Genomic DNA, 19,415 nt, shown 5'->3' on the forward strand with positions numbered 1-19,415 from the left:
ATTATAACATCTGTATTATAACAAAACAAATTATAATCTAGCAGCCTGATCCTATCTAGAGCTTTATCTGTACAACACAGGAGACTGAGAGATTAGGGGATTGTATTAGGATTAATAGAAATGTTTTGGGATTCTTCCAGATGATAAACATACATTCCAACTGGATTTTATCTTTAGTATTACATATTCACTAGCTTATGTTCAGCACTAGCACAACAGATCACCTTTAGCTAACAAATGTAAAGGAAAAATGGAAGCCTTACTATGGGAGGGAGACATGTTGCCATTAAATATATATATAAATTTAACAGCAATGGCTGGGTGAGCATTTGCAAGGGAAGGGAGTTTACAATTTGCAAGAGAATGTGATGGTTTCCATAGCAGCAAGGATTTCTACCCACAGAGCATGAGTTTCTCTCCCCTTCCATCTCACAGCATCTCAAGATCCTCCCCCCCCGACCCCCGCTGCCAGAGAACACTGGACCCCCAGGAACAAAACGGTGTGTTGGGGAGGAGGGTCAGACTACCATAGGAGAAAGGGATAACTACACTCTGCGAGTAGAAACCCTTGCACCCACAGAAAAATGTCAGTTTGGATCCAGGTCTTGGGGGGGGGGGGAGGGGTAGTACACTGCCCAGTTATGATTATTATTATTATTATTATTTCCCCCTAAATGCCTGGAGATTCTGAACTCCATGCATAATGCTAATAGAGGCAGGAGAAAATCAGCATGTCATCTCCTAGCCTATCAGTTTAACTGCACGTAACTTCCCATCTATGCCCAATTGGGATGAATACCTGTACCTGTACCTACCTACCTCCCTACATACCATCTATCTGTCTGTCTGTCTGATATATATACATACGCACGCACACACAATGAGATAAATTAACAGCACGTCTAAAACACCCTAATATAAATTACAGAGATGAAACATTTAAAAAAACTTACGGTGTATATCATTACATTTATCATTCCAGAATGTAAATACAATAAAATTTTCAACCAATTTGTTCACTTGAAATACAATCAATTAATTATGTCAGAACAGTTTCATTTTTTTTTTTTTAACCGAGCAGGGCTCAAAGGTGAGTGTGAGCGGCCAGAAGCAAAAGAGCCTCAAAGGAGGGATTTGTAGGGGAGAATTAGTGGGCACAGAAAGAGGTTAAGCACCTCTCCAGCCCACCTGCTGATATTTTCTAAATCCTACCCTTTCTCTTCCCCCACATTTGTGCTGCATCAGCAAATGCAGACAACACAATATCTAGGCTGATTCCCCACTTGCCTTGTTCTGGTCTTGTTGCTTCTTTTCCCATGGCGCTTCTGCTGGATTTCACACAAGCTGCCCCGAGGCGGCGAATTGCCCCGCCTCTTTTCAAGTTCCCTCTATGTCAGGCAGAAACCTGTTTTCAGAGGATTGTGCCTGCTGTGGAGGGAACTTGAAGAGAGGTGGAGCAACTCACCGCCTTGGGGCATCTTGTGTAAAATCCAGCGGAAGTGCTGTGGGAAAAGGAGCAATGAGATCGGAACAAGGCGAGTGGGGAATCAGTCCTAGTTTCACTCTTAAATTACAGTTCATAAAAATGCCACCTTTGCTCTTTTCTAATGCATGAAGGACCTGTAAGAAATTTCTTCTTTCCATTCCTTCTCTCCTTCCTTTTAATGATTTTGTAATATATGTATTTATACATTTAGGTATCACCAGGGCTTTTTTTGTAGAAGAAGCTCAGCAGGAACTCATTTGCATATTAGGCCAAAACTGCTGACATCACCATTGTTTTCACACAGGGCTTTTTTGTAGTAAAAGCCCAGCATGAACTCATTTGCATATTAGGCCACACCCTGATGCCAAGCCAGCTAGAACTGTGTTCCTGTTAAAAAAAAAAAGTCTGGGTATCACATATTTATATACAAATATTGTTAGATATAATATTTTAGAGTTGGTTAATAAATTGTTTATTTTTAAAAAAAGAAAATAAAGGATGGGTTGTATGGAGGTGAAGAGATTTTCTTTGGTGCTTTTGAAACTTAGACCATTTTCGCACACAGCTTATAACGCGGTCACGTTCCTGTTCTCTCCGCAGTGTCTGTCGGATTTCCCATTATCTGCGCCGGAGTTACAGGAAGTGCCGCAGCTTTGGCGTAGCAAACGTAAACTGGGTTTTAGCGGTTTATATGGGAAATCCGACGGACGCTGCAGAGAGACCAGGAACGTGACCCCGTGGTAAGCTGTGTGCAAAAACAGTTTTATTTTAAAAATGCTGGGAGATTGCTTTAGGTTTAATACACACTGGCAGTGAAGTTACCACTTTTTAAAAAATGTAACAAAATGTAATAATAAAGAGAAAAGTTCAGAAACCAATGGAAGCATTGTGGGCACTAGAGGCAACGCGATCCATGGGTGTTACATGTGATGAGTTACACTGATGTGGTCACATTCTGCACACCACTTACAACAGTTATAGGCTGGATCCTCTTAGCAAAAAGCAGCAGTTATAGAAAGGAACTTTCTGAACACATCCTCCTACTGCTGTGTTCCTCAAATGCCTATCCCAGGAGACTGGTGGATCCCTGACAACAGAGTGGAGAGCAAAGTATTATGTACTTATGCCCCCAGTGAGCTCTCAGCTGGTTTTAATGTTGGTCAGCTTTGTGACTGTTTCCTTTATGTTTTAATGTTTGTTTCTTTTATGACTTTATACTTTATACTGTTGTACTGTTTTTACTTTGAGAGCTGCCTTGATCAGGTCTCTGGAAGAGAAACATATAAAGTTTCTAAATAAATCAACAATATAATATGAAGGCTACAATGAGGGGAAGATGGGTAACAATTTGCCTCCATCCTACAGGGCGTTGAATTCCATCAGTCAAAAACCTCGTTACGACGATGCAAGAAAATGAATGTGATAGAGGACAATTGTACTTTCCAGATGATAAAATATTGCAGTTCGTGAGTTGGGACAGTGTGGTATCACCAAATCAGACATGTTGCCTGAAGGAAAGACACAGAGATGTTTTGGATCTGGGGGGCCCGTGCTGTGCCAATGTTTCTTACCGCTGTAACCAATAAAGTTGTGGTCATTTTATTCCACAAATTATCCAAATCTGGTGTGAGTCTGGTTTTATTATAATGGGGTTTTGGGGTATATGCCCTCAGGACCACTCCCTCCCACCTAAAAGCCAGAACTGCAACCTATGTAATAGACAGGTAGCATCTATGCATTCACCAATCATCTAGAAATGAGGGGACAGACAGGGCCGGCCTGACGCCTTGGGGCAACCTAGGCAGACTTGCTGCCTGGTGCCCCCCCCCCCCCACACAAAGCGCGCCTCCATGGCTCTCCCCATTCGGCTCTGCACCCCCTCCCTCCCTTCCCCATGTATCAATGCCAGAACCGGTTCTAACGCCACGTTCCGGCATCCTGCCCCCCCCCCGCTCCCTGCCCGCCCCCCCTCCCCCGCTGCTCCACTGGCCTGCCCAACGCGGCTAAAAGCGGCAGCGCTCCGCTCAGTCTCTCCCTTCCCCTTGCTCGTCGCCGGCCAAAAGTAAGTTTTGCCAGCTTCGCAGCTTGCGCCTGCGCATTTTAACGTGCAGGCGCAAGCTGCAAAGTCAGCAAAGCTTACTTTTAGCCAGCGACGAGCAGGGGGAAGGGAGCAAGCGGGGCACCACTGCTTTTAGCTTCATCAAGCAGGCCAGCGGAGCACCGGGGGGGCACGAGGGGGATGGAGATGGAGGGGGGCGGCCCAGAGGGGCTAGCGGCGGCAGGGAGGGAGGAGGAAGGCAAGCTAAGTGCTTGCCTGGGGCATCAGAGGACAGCCCAAATTTCCGCCCCCTGCCTCTCGGCGCCCTAGGAAACCGCCTAGCCAGAGGGCCAGCCCTGGGGACAGAAATAGGTCAGGAAGGGCAGAGAGATATGAGTAGTGGGGGCAAGTATGTTAAATAACAGAGTTCTCTTCTCTGAATGCTGGAATTCTCACTCAACTAGTCTCTGTTTTCTGGTTGTCAATAAAAGCTGTCAGTAAGCTTTTGGCCTTTAGGTAGGGCTGCCAGCCATTGCATGGCAACCAGCCGGGTGGTGGTGGGGAGAGACCTCACATCAATGAATACCCAGAAATGATAATACACCATTGATGTGATGCTGACATGATGCTCTGTGATTTGAACAAAATTGTATAGAGTTTTGTTTGAATCCTAGAGCATCACATTGGTGATATGATTTCTAAGTATTTGTTGGAAGTGGTCCCACACCATTGACACGATGCAAGTATTTCACAACTTTTTCTCTTCTGCACTGCCAAGTGGTAGGAGGGGGCAAAGAAAAGGGAGACCTGGGCTCCCTACCTTTAGGCTATGATTCAAAGTGATATCGCTCAGATAAATGAGTATATTGTATAACTCTCCCATCCCCCATGACCCAGGTATTTGGTGCTATTAAAAATAAGTGGTAAACTATGATTCCTCTATCATTTTGCAAATTTTTGCATTGAAAAACTCCTGCAGTTCTTGAAAGGATAGATGTGCCCCTTCCTAGCAGAATATATTTTTTTTTGCTTTATGAATGGACTGTATGACATTTTAATGCCTTTGTTACTTTTAGTAACAAAGTACTAAAAGTACTAAAAGTAACAAAGTACTTTGTTACTTTTAGTAACAAACTTCTGAAAACTGCCTTGGTCCGCCAGATGGGGAAAAGCAGTCTATAAATACGTTAATAAACAGAAAGTTTTTTAAAAGCAGATAACATAAATGACACTAGGGCAAGACCATTTGCTTTGAACACACAACTCCTTGATTTTCCTTCTCCTTCTCCGCTAAGTGTGGGTTGGCCATTGTGCTACTGGCCTATTTTGCAAAGGGTAAGTATGGGCTGAACTCTGAAGAGACCTCCGATTTTTAGATACAGCTCCAGTCTGGCAGTTACTGTCTTCAAATAACAGATTATACATTTTGCATAAAATATTCTGAAGATGGTTACACGATTCAAGAAGAAGAAGAAGATATTGGATTTCTATCCCGCCCTCCACTCTGAAGAGTCTCAGAGCGGCTCACAATCTCCTTTCCCTTCCTCCCCCACAACAGACATCCTGTGAGGTAGATGAAGATATTGGATTTCTATCCTGCCCTCCACTCCAAAGAGTCTCAGAGCGGCTCACAATCTCCTTTACCTTCCTCCCCCACAACAGACATCCTGTGAGGTAGATGAAGATATTGGATTTCTATCCCGCCCTCCACTCCAAAGAGTCTCAGAGCGGCTCACAATCTCCTTTCCCTTCCTCCCCCACAACAGACATCCTGTGAGGTAGATGAAGATATTGGATTTCTATCCCGCCCTCCACTCCAAAGAGTCTCAGAGCGGCTCACAATCTCCTTTACCTTCCTCCCCCACAACAGAAATCCTGTGAGGTGGGTGGGGCTGGAGAGGGCTCTCACAGCGGCTGCCCTTTCAAGGACAACCTCTGCCAGAGCTATGGCTGACCCAAGGCCATGACAGCAGGTGCAAGTGGAGGAGTGGGGAATCAAACCCGGTTCTCCCAGATAAGAGTACGCACACTTAACCACTACACCAAACTGGCTCTTCAGATCAACAGATTGATTCAGATCAACAGATGCAGATCAAAGTGCGTACCTCGTAGCCTTTTAGTGAAGGGCCAACAAGGACAACAGGCCTCATGGATGGCACGACATCATAGGGAGGAATATGTTCTGTCTGAGAAGAAAATGTACAGTAAGTGTATAATGTATGAAAACGTACAGTAAGTGTATGAACTCTATGCAAATTCTAGCAACTACAGGATATAATTAATACACTTACCACTTTCTGTTTCTGTTTTGCTGAAAGATAAAAAAAAAATATATATATATTTTGTTTAGCCATAAAACAAACATACAAGACACAAACATGCACATTTAATACAATAGTAGCCAAAATAAGCTGAAGGTCAGCATTAGTGAACATGAGTATGTACATCAACTCTCTGAAGAAAAGGAGGAGGAGGAGAAGATTGGATTTATATCCCACCTTTCACTACCTGAAGGAGTCTCAGAGCAGCTTACAATGTCCTTTCCCTTCCCCTCCCCACAACAGACACCCTCTGCGAGGTAGGTGGAGCTGAGAGAGCCCTGAAAGAAACTGCTCTTCAGAGAACTCTGTGAGAACTTGTGACTGACTCAAGGTCACCATCAGTAGGTGTGTGGGAAGGAGTGGGGAACCAAACCTGGTTCTCCCAAATAAGGGTTTGTGCACTTAACCATTACACCAAACTTGCAATGATGCTTAATGAATGCATTCAGTTATACATTCCTTTCACAAGAATAGGATTGCCATTTCAAGATCCCATTTCAAGATCCCAACCCCAGAGAAATATTGTTGGCTATTCAAACCCAAAAGGATTATTTTCCCATTAATACTGGTCCCATTTATACACTTCTCCATTGGTGGATCCCCCATGCCTTTTCAGCCTAAGGGCACCTTTGGAATTTCTTTCACACTGTGGTGAGTGCAATCATAAAATGGCCAGTGTAGGAGGTGGAGCCATACACACAGAGAAAGCCCAAGTGCAGGGGAAAAGATATGAAATAATACACTGTGAAAGAGGTGAGAGAGAATAAAACAAACACTGTGGTGACAACTGCCATGGAAACAATGTTCTTTTAATCTGTATAACCAATCAGATCTTCTTTCGCAAATCAGAAGCCCTGCTAGGCAACAACCCTACATGGCTCCACTCACTTTCTAAAAACACTTAGTGGGCACTGAGAAAGGTGCCAGTTGGCAGCTTGGCACTCACAAGCACCACTCTGAGGACCCCTAGTCTAACCCAACCACATGAACATGTGTTTTTTTTTTTTTTCTTACAGGGCCAATATTTATGTGAGAAAGATCCTCACAACCAAACCCACAAACTTGATTGAGTCATTTAGATACAACCCATTTGTGAATTTGCTCACAGATCGGCAGCTTCCACATGATTGAGGCAATGCATTAAAGGAACCAGCCCTCTCCTAGTACTTTGAAGCAGAACCCAGTTATATGCATGATTGTTGGACAGTGCTCATCAAATATCACCTACAAATTTTCGTTGGTAATAAAACAAACAAGCACCATTTTAACAACTTCTATTTATTTTAAGAAGCCTTGCGCCCAAGCCCTACATAAGACCTGCTACCAAGCATGCAGGCTGCGCAGGAGGATAACACAACAGATTTTATTCCGTAACACAATTTGAAACGATGTTTCAAAGTTGTAATTGTTTCTCATTTTAAGAAACATGAAAACTCACCGGTGGAAGTGGGGGTAGCTCGAAACGTTCCAGACACCATTTCTCCAAGGCTTGAAGAAGAATTTCCACTTGATTTCCTGCATTGTAGAGATGCCCATTTAATACTTTGAGCATTGCCATGAAACTCAAAAGGCCTTCAAAAACACTTACATCCTACAGAAGAATGCACAAATCCATGAAACGTTCCCATTCTTCATTTCATAGACTGGATACAAACGTGTAGAGAACAGTCCTATCAATAGACTGACAGCAAAACCCTAAGCAGATCTACTCAGAATCCTACTAAAGTTTACTGAATGGGATTTACTCTCAGAAAATTGTTCTTAGGACTGCACTGTAAGAGACTCAGAATTCTAAAACGACTGTGCAAATGCCTACTTTAGTCACAGAGACACTATTCAGCGTCCCATTGCACACTGAGCGATGCAGGAAGTGCGTCTCACTAGTAAAGTATGTGATTTGCAAGCAAGAGTGGGAAAGAGCTACTTCTAGTCTAGGTAAACAAAAATGATCTCAGTGGACCAATAATCCAACTCAGCATAGGGCAACTCAATAAATTCAGTGGTATGAAAGGGCTAGATCATAGTCCTATCTCTGTATATAAATGTTTTAACTGTGTTAAATGCTTAAACTTAATATTTTTATGTTGGATTTTATGTTGTGAGCCGCCCTGAGCCACTTTGGTGGGAAGGGCGGGATATAAGGTCAAGAGTTTAGGCGTGCTTCTTGAGTCCTCCCTTACAATGGAGGCTCAGGTGGTAGCCACTGTTAGATCTGCCTTCTTCCATCTTCGGCAAGCGCGGCAGCTGGCTCCTTACCTGGAGCGCAACGACTTAGCGACAGTAATCCATGCTACGGTCACCTCAAGAATAGATCACTGTAATGCTCTCTACATGGGGCTACCCTTGACGCTAACCCGGAGACTACAACTAGTGCAGAACGCTGCGGCACGGCTGTTAATGGGGCTGCCGCGACGGGAGCACATTCAGCCAGTGCTGAGAGAGCTGCACTGGTTGCCTGTTGTGTTCCGAGTTCGCTTCAAGGTGTTGGTATTAACCTTTAAAGCCCTCTACGGTCAGCGACCTGCCTATCTACGGGACCGCCTTTCCCCATATATCCCCCAGAGAGCACTGCGATCAGGGACAAAAAATCTGTTGTCTGCCCCTGGCCCAAAAGAAGCCAGGCTATGTATAATGAGATCCAGGGCTTTTTCGGTGGCAGCACCAGAACTTTGGAACACCCTCCCAGAAGCCATAAGGGCCCTGCGGGATTTGTCTGCGTTCCGCAGGGCCTGTAAGACCGAATTGTTCAAACAGGCTTTTGTGGTTTGATCGAAAAAAGGCTGCCACCGGACATCCTACAGAATGCTGGCGATCTTGGTCGAGAAGTCAATACCGCCTATACTGGACTGAAATAGCGCTATAGAATGGTTTTAAAGTTAAAATATGTAAATTATGGTTTTATATGTTTTATTGGACTGATTGTTTTTGTAATGTTGTAAGCCGCCCTGAGTCCGCTTGCGGAGAGGGCGGGATATAAATGGGAAGTAATAAATAAATAAATAAACTAAACTAAACTGTCAATTTGCTATCAACTTGCAGCATCCCAGCAAGGGGCTTTCAAAGCAAGTGAAAAGCAAAGGTGGTTTACCATTGCCTTTCTTGGTGGTCTTCCACCCAGGTACTGGCCCTGCTTAGCTTCTGAAATCTGGTAAGATCAGGTTATGCCATGTCACCTTCCCTCCCCATCGTTGTCCTCCTGGTTATCTCTGTAGCTGCACACAATTCTCCACCTAGTCTCTACCACCTAGTCTCTACCACCTAATCAGTCAGTTTTGCTGTGCCCCGTTGTTCAGTGATAGAGCTGCATCAACTTCAGCAGCTGCATGCTTTAAGCTGCTACAGGTGAAGCCCAACACTGTTTGCTCTGACATATGGAAATAAAGGGCACTGAGAACACTGCGGGTGTCATCCAGTCCGGCCTCAACTGAGCAAAGGAAATAGAGTTGGCCATCAATGCTCTTTGGGGGATTTTGCCCTTCAAAATAGTTCCCTACAATTTACGCCATGTCCATCTTTACAGCTCCTTTCTTAGTAATTTCTGACATGTTAGAAAAGGTGAGATTAGCTGACATTCAAATGCAGCACCAAAGTTTATCTTACCCTCCATGAAAACGGCCTCTCTTCTGCTCCTGCTGGATTCGGATATTCTCCAGCCGAAGGGGGCTTGGAATGAAGCCAATCTCGCAACCTTCTTTAACCAGTCTTCCTATCCACCAGTCATTATTATATTTCTGGAACAAAGACGTTGTTAATTGGAACAGTTCATTATGTACTCCTCCTGCATGTCCATTTAACTTACTTTCTCCTGCTAGCTCCCTACACTCCATATGCCATTGGCCATTTCCTCATTCAGCCCATACTGCACTCCAAAAGGATAATCCATCATGTACGACACACAAAGGCAAGAGAGCAGACAGCAAAGTCAGGGAGATTTCTAACAGGGACAATGAAGGGAAAGGGCCAAAATAGGATGTTGTGTCCTTCACTAGCTTTGTCGACTCCAGTCACACAGAATCAACACAAAGACGGAGGTGAAGACGCTTCCCTCCCATGTTATCTTTCCATTTGCAGTAAGATTCTGACAGCTTCCAATTTACCTTAATTCCTCTCCATACTCAAGCAGATCCACAGAGTTGTCTTCCAAAGCTATACAAAGTCACATCCCAAAAATCTCAGGACCCCCAAGAGCATTCAAATCCTGCTCCTTAAAGAGCAGCTCTTTTCCTCTGCCTCTGGGCCCAGCCTTCCTCCCCCACCTTAATCTGAGATTCTCCCCCCTCTTCTTTCCTGTTTTCTTCCCTTGCTATAATGAAAAGCTAAATACACAAATAGCAATGCAATTTTAAAAAAACAAAAACAAAACAAAAACCCCAACTCTGCAGAGTGACAGTCTTGGAAAATATAAAATAATTGCTTTTTAACCACTTTCAAGCACAAGAGGCATATAGAAAAAGTCTAATGGGAAAGACAGGAGAGATTACACCAATGACGCTGATACTAGGGAGAGCTGGAGGGTGTTGGAAATAAAGTCAAAGAGACACTTAAGAGACATTTATGAAATTCAACACAGAAGCAGGTCCTGGAATTGGATTCCACCTGCAGATTGAATCATACATTCGTTAGCTGATAGGGTAGGCGTTTATAAAGGTGCTTAGTAAAGCCTGTGTTGCTGTTTTGTTTTGTTTTTAAAAAAACACTTATTCTAATTCCAAATTTGAGTTACAATATAAAGTTTATAAAGGTACTCAGTGAGTCTGTGTTGCTATTTTGCTTCTGTTTTTTAAAAAAATACTTATTCTAATTCCAAATTTGAGTTACAATATAATGTAAGTTTACGTTCATTACCAAAACACCTTTCCTATATTCTTCAACGCCTATTTCAATCTTCAATATACGTGGAAGGAGAACATTTTTATCTCCTATCGGTTGCGGTACCTAGAATGTTTATGCATTGCCAATAATTGTTGTCGCTTAATCTGTTTTAAAAATGCATAATACATTGTTCTCCGGGTGACAGATGAGATGTCTTGAATTTGGAGACTCATCCATTCTTGCTGACATTTCAGCCTGTAGCCAAAGTGACCTTGCTTGAAGCCCCAACTTGGTGTTAAACAATTTGAGTGCATTTCCCTCCCATCCCCGCTATGATTTTCTCTGGGAGTTTTTTTTTACACTGAAAGCATCCTTACAAGGCCATGAGTTTCAGGGGTGGAATGCGGAAGTAAAGATTTCTTCCTTTTTTCTGCAAAAGACAGTATGCAAGTGCGTACAGATATATGGTTCTCTTCCAGGATAACTAATAACCTATTAAAATAAGCATGTCAATAGAATTCCTGAATCAGGACACAGCTTAAAACAGGGAGGGAAAGAGTGGAAGAACGTCTTTACCAGCGGCACCATTTTGCTGACAATTTGGGTTCTCCCTCCTTCCTGTTCAGGTGTCTATAAAGTGTGGGCGTGGCCAGAGGCATAAGCCTTTGGGCACTACCTGAAGGCCTCTTGGCCCTTTGGCTCTTAACTCATAGTCCAAAGCCTTCAGAAGAGCCATCATATGAGTCCAGGACCAACCAAAGATGTAGTTTGCTGTTAGGGTTGCCAAGTTTGATTCAAGAAATATCTGAGGACTTTGGGGGTGGAGCCAGGAGACTTTGGGGGTGGAGCCAAGATCAAGGATGCGACAAGCACAACTGAACTCCGAAGGGAGTTCTGGCCATCACATTTAAAGGGACCACACACCTTTTAAATGCCTTTCCTCCATTTGGAATAATGAAGGACAGGAGCACTTTCTTTAGGGGCTCAGAATTGGACCCCCTGGTCCAATCTTTTTGAAACTTCAGTTTCAGTTTCAGTTTATATCCTGCCCTTCCCACCGAAGCGGCTCAGGGCGGCTTACAACATAAGATCTAACATTTTGGTTTTAAAATTATATCGATTTACAACAATTAAAACAGTAAAATAATAAAACTTGGGGGGGGGGGAGGTTTGAGGAGAGGCACCAGATGCTATGCTGAAAAGCTGGTGCCTTTACCTCAAAAACAGCCCCCACCCCGAGCCCCTGATACCCATGGATCAATTTTCCATTATACCCTATGGGAATTGGTCTCCATAGGGAATAATAGAGTGCCCAGCAGTCATTTCCCTCCCCACCCCCGTTTTCTGATGACCCTGAAGCGGGGGGAGGGCCTTCAAATCAGGGGTCCCCTGCCCCCACCTGGGGATTAATAGCCCTAGTTGTTGTGGGGATGTTTTGTTATTTATGGGTTTTTGAGTATAGTGTCTTTGGGGAAGGTTGTAAACCACTTTGGGGAGACAAACTGGATACAAATGCTTAATTAAATGAATAACACAAATATATAAAAAGAGCCTAATAGCTGTCATGGAATGACATTGTAGGGATGTCAATCCACGTATGAAAGCCATAAATCCAGCATGGTGCTCCATGTATTCTGCCTATTCCAGTCACACCTGATATATACTTCATTAGGTTCTTAATTCTTTAAAAGATTTGGTTAAAAGATTCCTTTGACTGAATTTCAGCCCAGATGTCGTGTTCCCTGGCAAAGAATCCCGGGCTGTCTTAATATATAGCCTCTTTGCCATTTAAGACTTTGATCAGGATGAATGCCCTGTGATGCCACCCTCTAATCAAATACTATGCTCTGTGCAGTCCTGGCAGCTTTTCGACTTCAGTTTTGTGTCCTGCATGGCTCAAAAGCTAACTTGGTCAGGCCCCAAGCTATTGGCAGGTAAGAGGAATAATTATATTGTGTAGTTACCTCTTTAATGTGTAGAAAATCCTTGGCATCAAAAGAGATGGCAGTGCTTGGTACAGGAACATCTTCATCCAGCGCGCCACAGTAGCTCACATTAGTCTTAACGGCAAAAGCTACTGGTTTTGACTGGGAGCAAAAATACATTCATGTTATACTTGGTAGCATAAGAACATAAGAGAAGCCATGTTGGATCAGGCCAATGGCCCATCCAGTCCAACACTCTGTGTCACATAGTGGCCCAAAAATTTATATATATATATATACATATATATACACACTGTGGCTAATAGCCACTGATGGACCTCTGCTCCATATTTTTATCTAACCCCCTCTCTTGAAGCTGGCTATGCTTGTAGCTGCCACCACCTCCTGTGGCAGTGAATTCCACATGTTAATCACCCTTTGGATGAAGAAGTACCTCCTTTTATCCGTTGTAACCCGACTGCTCAGCAATTTCATCGAATGCCCACGAGTTCTTGTATTGTGAGAAAGGGAGAAAAGGACTTCTTTCTCTACCTTCTCCATCCCATGCATAATCTTGTAAACCTCTATCATGTCACCCTGCAGTCAACGTTTCTCCAAACTAAAGAGCCCCAAGCGTTTCAACCTTTCTTCATAGGGAAAGTAGCAGGGAGGAAGCAGCAACAGATTGCACGAGGGGTGGGGGCAAAACAAAGGGGGTTGTCTGGTTTCCAGGATATACATGTTCTACAAGGAAGTGTCAGTGGTTTAAGGAGCAGGATTTTAGCCCTCCTCTCAACAGAGGCTATTTCAGGACCTCTGTGTGGCTAGGGACTGAGGCTGCAGTTGTAAAGTCTAAAGCGAGGCTTCTGTAAAATTAGCACAAGGCTGCCTGAAACCACGAAGTTGATCTTGCTATCTTTTGCATCAGAATTAGCACATCAGCAAGGTAGTCCCTGGCTGCTTTCAGTAGCCACAAAGCGATTTTGAAGGCTTCTATTCCCTCTTCATTTCAATTCAGAAACTGTGCACATCACCAAATTACTCAATGTTTTAGTCACTCACAATTAGGGTTGCTGGCTCAAGAGTGGGAAATTCCTGGAGATTTCAGGGAGTAGATTCCAGGGGTTTGGGAAGGGGAGGAGCTTCTATGGTGTATAATGGCATACAGTGAGTCCACCTACCAAAGCAGCCATTTTCCTCGAGGAAATTGATTTCTGTTGCCTGGACATCATTTCTAATCCCAGGAGATCTCCAGCCACCTTCTGAAGACTAGCAACCCTACTCACAACTGAGTGTGTGAACTGGCTCTATTGAAACCCATTAGGGCCATTCAGAAGTTACATTCTGAGGAGAGCAACTCACAGAGTGGAAGAGGCTCATGCTCACCAGTCATTCCCCCACCCCTCAGTTCATTCAGTGTAACTTGCAAACAAGAGCCTATGCATGGAAGCCCAGAATGTGAGCTCAACATTTGCCACTATGTGGGATCAACATTTGCCCAATAGTGTGGCCAAAGCTTGCATATATGCACTGACATATGTGTAGGCACTCAAATGTTACAGTGAAGAGGTGTAAGAGCTGGAACGGGGCCGGTTGGTACAATATTTCTTACTGTCTGTACTTTCACTCTCCCACAGTTGTAACTTCTGAACACATAATTTTATATTTTTGCTAGGAAAAGAGCCCTATTTCACTCCTTTATGAACAGATGCTTTCGTTGTTTGTCAAGCTTTCTCTGCAGCACAGTCATGACCAAAAACTGTGAATTCTAACACAGCTATGGACTGCTGCTAACTTGTCAGAGAGTGTCAAGCAACTTTGGTGTTGCTGAAGCCAAGCAGAACACATCTGCCTTATACCCACACCTATGGGTGTTCACTGCATATCAACCCATCCCACCAATTTAATGGAATCATTCACTTTAAGATCAGTCTGTTAGTGACCAAAATCAATGATTTATTTAGCAACAATGCTCTCATGCTGTCTTCTACAGCCCATGCAGCAAACACTTAGGGCTTTTCTACACGTGTTGTTGTTGCTTGTTCTGGCCCAGTACCGTGTAGGTTTACCCCCTGATTTCTGCATGCATTTTTGTGCCGTTAGTTTTTACTTCTGTTGTGGTTGTTGTTTCTTTATCTCCCTCTCCCCAAAGTATTTTCCATTTCAACCTTTTTTCTGGAAGCTGACTTTAAGTCACCTTTCTCCTCATACGTAACGTTTCTGTCAAGTTTTCGTTGTCTGTCTACATCAACCCACCTCTAGTCCATTGCCTGAAGACTGGACTGTCGGGGTCAAATCATTTCCACTCCTCACCCCCCAGATGAGTGATTTACTTTTTTCTTTAAATAGCACTAAAATATCAATACATCGCTGGAGCATTGGAACAATAGGTTTAGGAGGTTCTTTGAAATCCCAGCTTTCATTTAAAAAAAAAAGAAAAAAAAAGAAAATCTCTAGTTGGACATATGAACATATGAAGCTGCCTTATACTGAATCAGACCTTTGGGCCATCAAAGTCAGTATTGTCTTCTCAGACTGGCAGCCGCTCTCCAGGGTCTCAAGCTGAGGTTTTTCACACCTATTTGCCTGGACCCTTTTTTGGAGATGCCGGGGATTGAACCTGGGACCGTCTCCTTCCCAAGCAGATGCTCTACCACTGAGCCACCGTCCCTTATATAGAAATATAAGGAAAAAGGCACATCTCCACAAGGGAAGGTGATAGATTTACCTTTGTTGAAATGAAAGCTGAGAATTCTAGATGTGTAAGAGCTGGAATGCTTAACCTATCATTGAAAACTGCTTGGCCAATGCTATATTGATATTTTAGTGCTTCTTAAAAAAAAAAAAGTAGCCACAATATAACATGTACAAAAATAAAAGGGGAGGAGTGCCGTGATGTTACTGATGGCGCCACTGATGATGACAGCCCCCTGACATGAAAATCCTGATTATTTAAGGCATGTGAAAAAGAAAATAAATTGACTCCACAATTGTGAAAATGCAGAAGGAGGGCAGACATGCAAAAGAACCGTGCCCAAATTCCAATGCTTCTAGATCAACTCTCATGAAAATCAGGAATAAGTCATGCATGCAGAAAAGCCCCAAGTGTACCATTCGTCTTGGTCTTTTCATCGGTTTTTAAAGCTAAGGGAAATTATTACCAACTTGTGCAACACCCACAGATCTTATTTCCTATACATTTATTTGTAGCTTCCTGAACTAATTTGAAGTAATTGCCACATGTTGAACGACATGAGATTCCACAAAGCAGTATGAACCAAAGGGACCTCCCATTTCTCTTTTGTAAAGTGGTATACAAATGAGGAGACACTTTACACCATTGGTGCAGTTAACACATTCATTAAAAGGATATGCTTATATGCATGTCTTGGACCATCTATATACAGCACATGAACTTTTCCACATTTATATGGCTTCTCCTCTGTAGTGGAATCTGAAACCACATGGGATTTCTATATGTAGACTGTAACTTTCTTGCCTCCCTGCAACTGCTATTACTGGGGAACAGGGGACCTTGGGGAATAGCTGGGGGGAGGATCACAGGTTTGCAGCAGGAGGGAGGAATTTGTTGAGAATCACCTTCCCAGCAGTCTACTGAAATCCTCTATGGGATCCAACCCCCTAATTGGGAAAAACACATTTCAAAACATGTCTGTTGGCATGTTAATAATGTACCACCCTCTCCCAATAAATACAAGGAAATCTGCATCAGCAAAGGTTGTTACTTGTTTCCTACTGAAGCACAGTTTGACAGACCAGTTTGACAGGCCATCTAATCCCCCATCCCTTTGTTCATGTCCTTTCTAGAAAGAAAAAGAGAGGGGCACCTTTGCTCTTTCAAGCTGAATAGCGGCTTGCTGTTCTCTCTCCTGGCGGATTGCTTCCCTGTCTTCTTCCAGAGATACATCAGAATCTGATGGTCTGCTTGTGTATGAATCTGCTGATCCCTAGAAAGAAAAGTCCATTATTAACAAAAATTGATGGATCAAGTACAGAAGGAAGCCAAATATGCATGAGCAATGTTATAGATTAACTACTTTTCACCTTTGAGTTTTATTGTTTCAAACATAATGCTTTCCCCCTTGACTTCTCAGGGCTGTTTTCTTTCTCTTTTTACTTTAAGAAAAGGAAGTTCAACAGAGGGGGGGAAAAATCCTTCTTTTCTAGAAACAGGAGAGCTGGTTATTGCCCTTTATATGTATGCGCCATAAACTTAGCAACATTCGACGCAGTGAAACAATTTATTACCAGATTGAAATTTTCTTAGATCGCCTTTGAATAAAGATCACCCGTCTATCAAAGTGACATCAAATTTATATCAAAATTTAAATCAAAATTATATGGCATCAGATTTAATCAGAGCATAACATGGCTCAGTAAAACCCACGTCTTCAAGCAAATTCTATTACTCAATATACTTTTTCACTTAGCGTGAACAGTAAAGGGCATTCAGAGAATTCTGCCTTCCTCATAGATATAGATAACAAAATGTTTATTCAGTATAGGCACAATTTCACAACCACATGGCCAAACAAGCAAACCAAAAACCACACAAGGTAGAGTCACCACCACCGAATACTTTTGTCAGTCTGAACAAAAGAAGGAAGGTAGTTGCTGATCTGATATTTTTCCCAGGACTGGATCTCTATCCAAACAACACCATGAAGAGGGAAGGTTTACTCCAGGCTGCCTACCACACAGAAGGCAGCAATTAGTACAGCTTTTGCCCATCACCTTCTCCTAGGCCAGGGGAGGCCAACGGTAGCTCTCCAGATGTTTTTTTCCTACAACTCCCATCAGCCCCAGTCATTGGCCATGCTGGCTGGGGCTGATGGGAGTTGTAGGGAAAAAAACATCTGGAGAGCTACCATTGGACACCCCTGTCCTAGGCTACAACTGGCCAGACCCAACTTAAACCCCTGCACAGCAGTCAGCTTCTTATACATTTGTAGCAATTTTTACAGTGAATGTGACCAAAAGGAATAAAATGGAAAATTATATTTACTTCAGAGGTTTCAGGTTTTCACGGCTGGTAACATCATTAGGGTTTGTAGAATCTTTCAGGCTCAAGTGCCGTGTTCTACTGGAGAAAGTTTTCCTTCCAGACGTTTCGTTCTCAGCTGCGGAGAACATCCTCAGTGGCGTTGCAGCCGGAGGAGGCGCTCTGACCTTCTTGGCTGCTTTGCATTGAGTGGCAATGCACTGAGTGCTCAATGCACAGCAGCCAAGAAGGTCAGAGCGCCTGCTCCGGCTGCAACGCCACTGAGGATGTTCTCCTCAGCTGAGAACGAAACGTCTGGAAGGAAAACTTTCTCCAGTAGAACACGGCACTTGAGCCCGAAAGATTCTACAAACCCTATATTTACTTCATTTATACCCTGCCTTTCTCCTCAGTGGGGACTCAAAGCACCCTATAGAGTTCCCCCCTCCCCCATTTTATTCCCATAATAATCCTGGGAGGTAGGTTAGGCTGAGAGTGTGACTGTCCCAAGGTCACCCAGCCAGTTTCCACAGAAGAGTGGACATTTGAGCCTGGGTCTCTTAGGTCCTAGTCTGACACACTAACCTTGGGTTGCCAACCTTCAGGTGGTGGCTGGAGTTCTCCTGCTATTACAACTGATCTCCAGGGGACAGAGATCAGTTCACCTGGAGAAAAAAGACCACTTTGGAAGTTGGATTGTATGGCATTAAGCCCCAAACCCTGCCCACCTCCGCTCTACCCCCCCAAATCTCTAGGTATTTCCCAACCTGGAGCTGGCAATCCGGACGAACACATTGGCTCAATAACTGTTTAAAAAGCCCATTTGCAATTACTCTTCCTGACACTTTGATAAGCGGTGTTATGTTTATTCCACTGTGAAGCAATAAAAGTGTTTTTTTTAAAGCAGCTGACTAACTGGGCCTCGGCAGCTCTGCAAAAGAGAGATGCCAAAAAGGTGTCAAGAGCATAATGTCCACAAAGGCATCGACTTTCATAGCCAATTCACATCACCATTTTAGCTAGGTTAGAAAAGAATCTTACTACATTCAAGGTAGCTTTATGGGGCCTCAGAATTCAGAATGCAACAACTGGGATTTCTCATTTTCTGATCCTCAACCAATATAAAGCAAGCAAGGAAGACGGCAAACAAGGAAAGCCTGAGGAATAACATTTTGTCAAGCTAAATTAGTTAGAATTGTTTCAAGATGTCCCTAATCATGAAAAGTATCTCCACAACTTAAACTCACTTTTTGAAAACAAACAAACAAACTGATGCTGAAGTCACAACATTATGCAAAGAAGAAGATCATATATCTACATCAAGTACACTTCTCTTCTGCCTTTCCTTGAAAGGAACTCAGAATAGCGTACATAGTTTTACTTTTTGCCCCCCCAAGTCGGAATAAAGAGGCGGACACAATTATATTGGTGAAACTATGGGCCACTTTATTGAATAACACTGCAACGGCAAGGGCAACCGAACTGCAGCCAGGTCAGGTCCAGGGGTCTCCTCAGACCGCTCCCCTGCCTTTTTCAGCGGGTGAGAGACCCGGCCCCCCAGCCGGAGCTGTGTGTCACAGCTCCTGTCAGGCAGGCCCAGCGGGGAGGCTCGCACCGGAGGGCCCAGACACCAGACGCGAGTCTCAGCGAAAGGCACCCATCCAATCGAGTCTTCAGGACAGTCTGTATTCACACACCTTGGGCCACACCCAAAGGTTGATCCTGCCAGACCCCTAACTCCCCAAAGGGGGGAAGCTAACCGGTCCTCCCCAGGCCGCATGATGCCATAAACCCCGTAAAACCTGCCTGAAAAGTGACCAATCTATACAAG

General features: G+C 43.6%; 1 protein-coding gene across 4 annotated transcripts in view; it reads right to left on the bottom strand.

The window, feature by feature from the left end:
- Window positions 1-19,415, bottom strand: part of CACNB4 (calcium voltage-gated channel auxiliary subunit beta 4) — a 296,369-nt gene that overhangs the window by 49,642 nt on the left and 227,312 nt on the right. For all 4 annotated transcript variants that reach the window (XR_009556301.1, XM_060256987.1, XM_060256985.1 and 1 more), the window contains 6 exons: window positions 16,431-16,550; window positions 12,622-12,744; window positions 9,446-9,576; window positions 7,284-7,360; window positions 5,816-5,835; window positions 5,630-5,710 (listed from right to left, as the gene is read on the bottom strand). Coding sequence is in view for 3 of the 4 variants with exons in the window: in XM_060256987.1 (XP_060112970.1) it covers window positions 5,630-5,710; window positions 5,816-5,835; window positions 7,284-7,360; window positions 9,446-9,576; window positions 12,622-12,744; window positions 16,431-16,550 (552 nt within the window). In the remaining variant the exon portion in view is untranslated. The remainder of the gene's footprint in view (window positions 1-5,629; window positions 5,711-5,815; window positions 5,836-7,283; window positions 7,361-9,445; window positions 9,577-12,621; window positions 12,745-16,430; window positions 16,551-19,415) is intronic.

This window comes from Heteronotia binoei, chromosome 16 (genome assembly GCF_032191835.1).
Source record: "Heteronotia binoei isolate CCM8104 ecotype False Entrance Well chromosome 16, APGP_CSIRO_Hbin_v1, whole genome shotgun sequence".
Taxonomy (NCBI): Eukaryota; Metazoa; Chordata; class Lepidosauria; order Squamata; family Gekkonidae; genus Heteronotia; species Heteronotia binoei.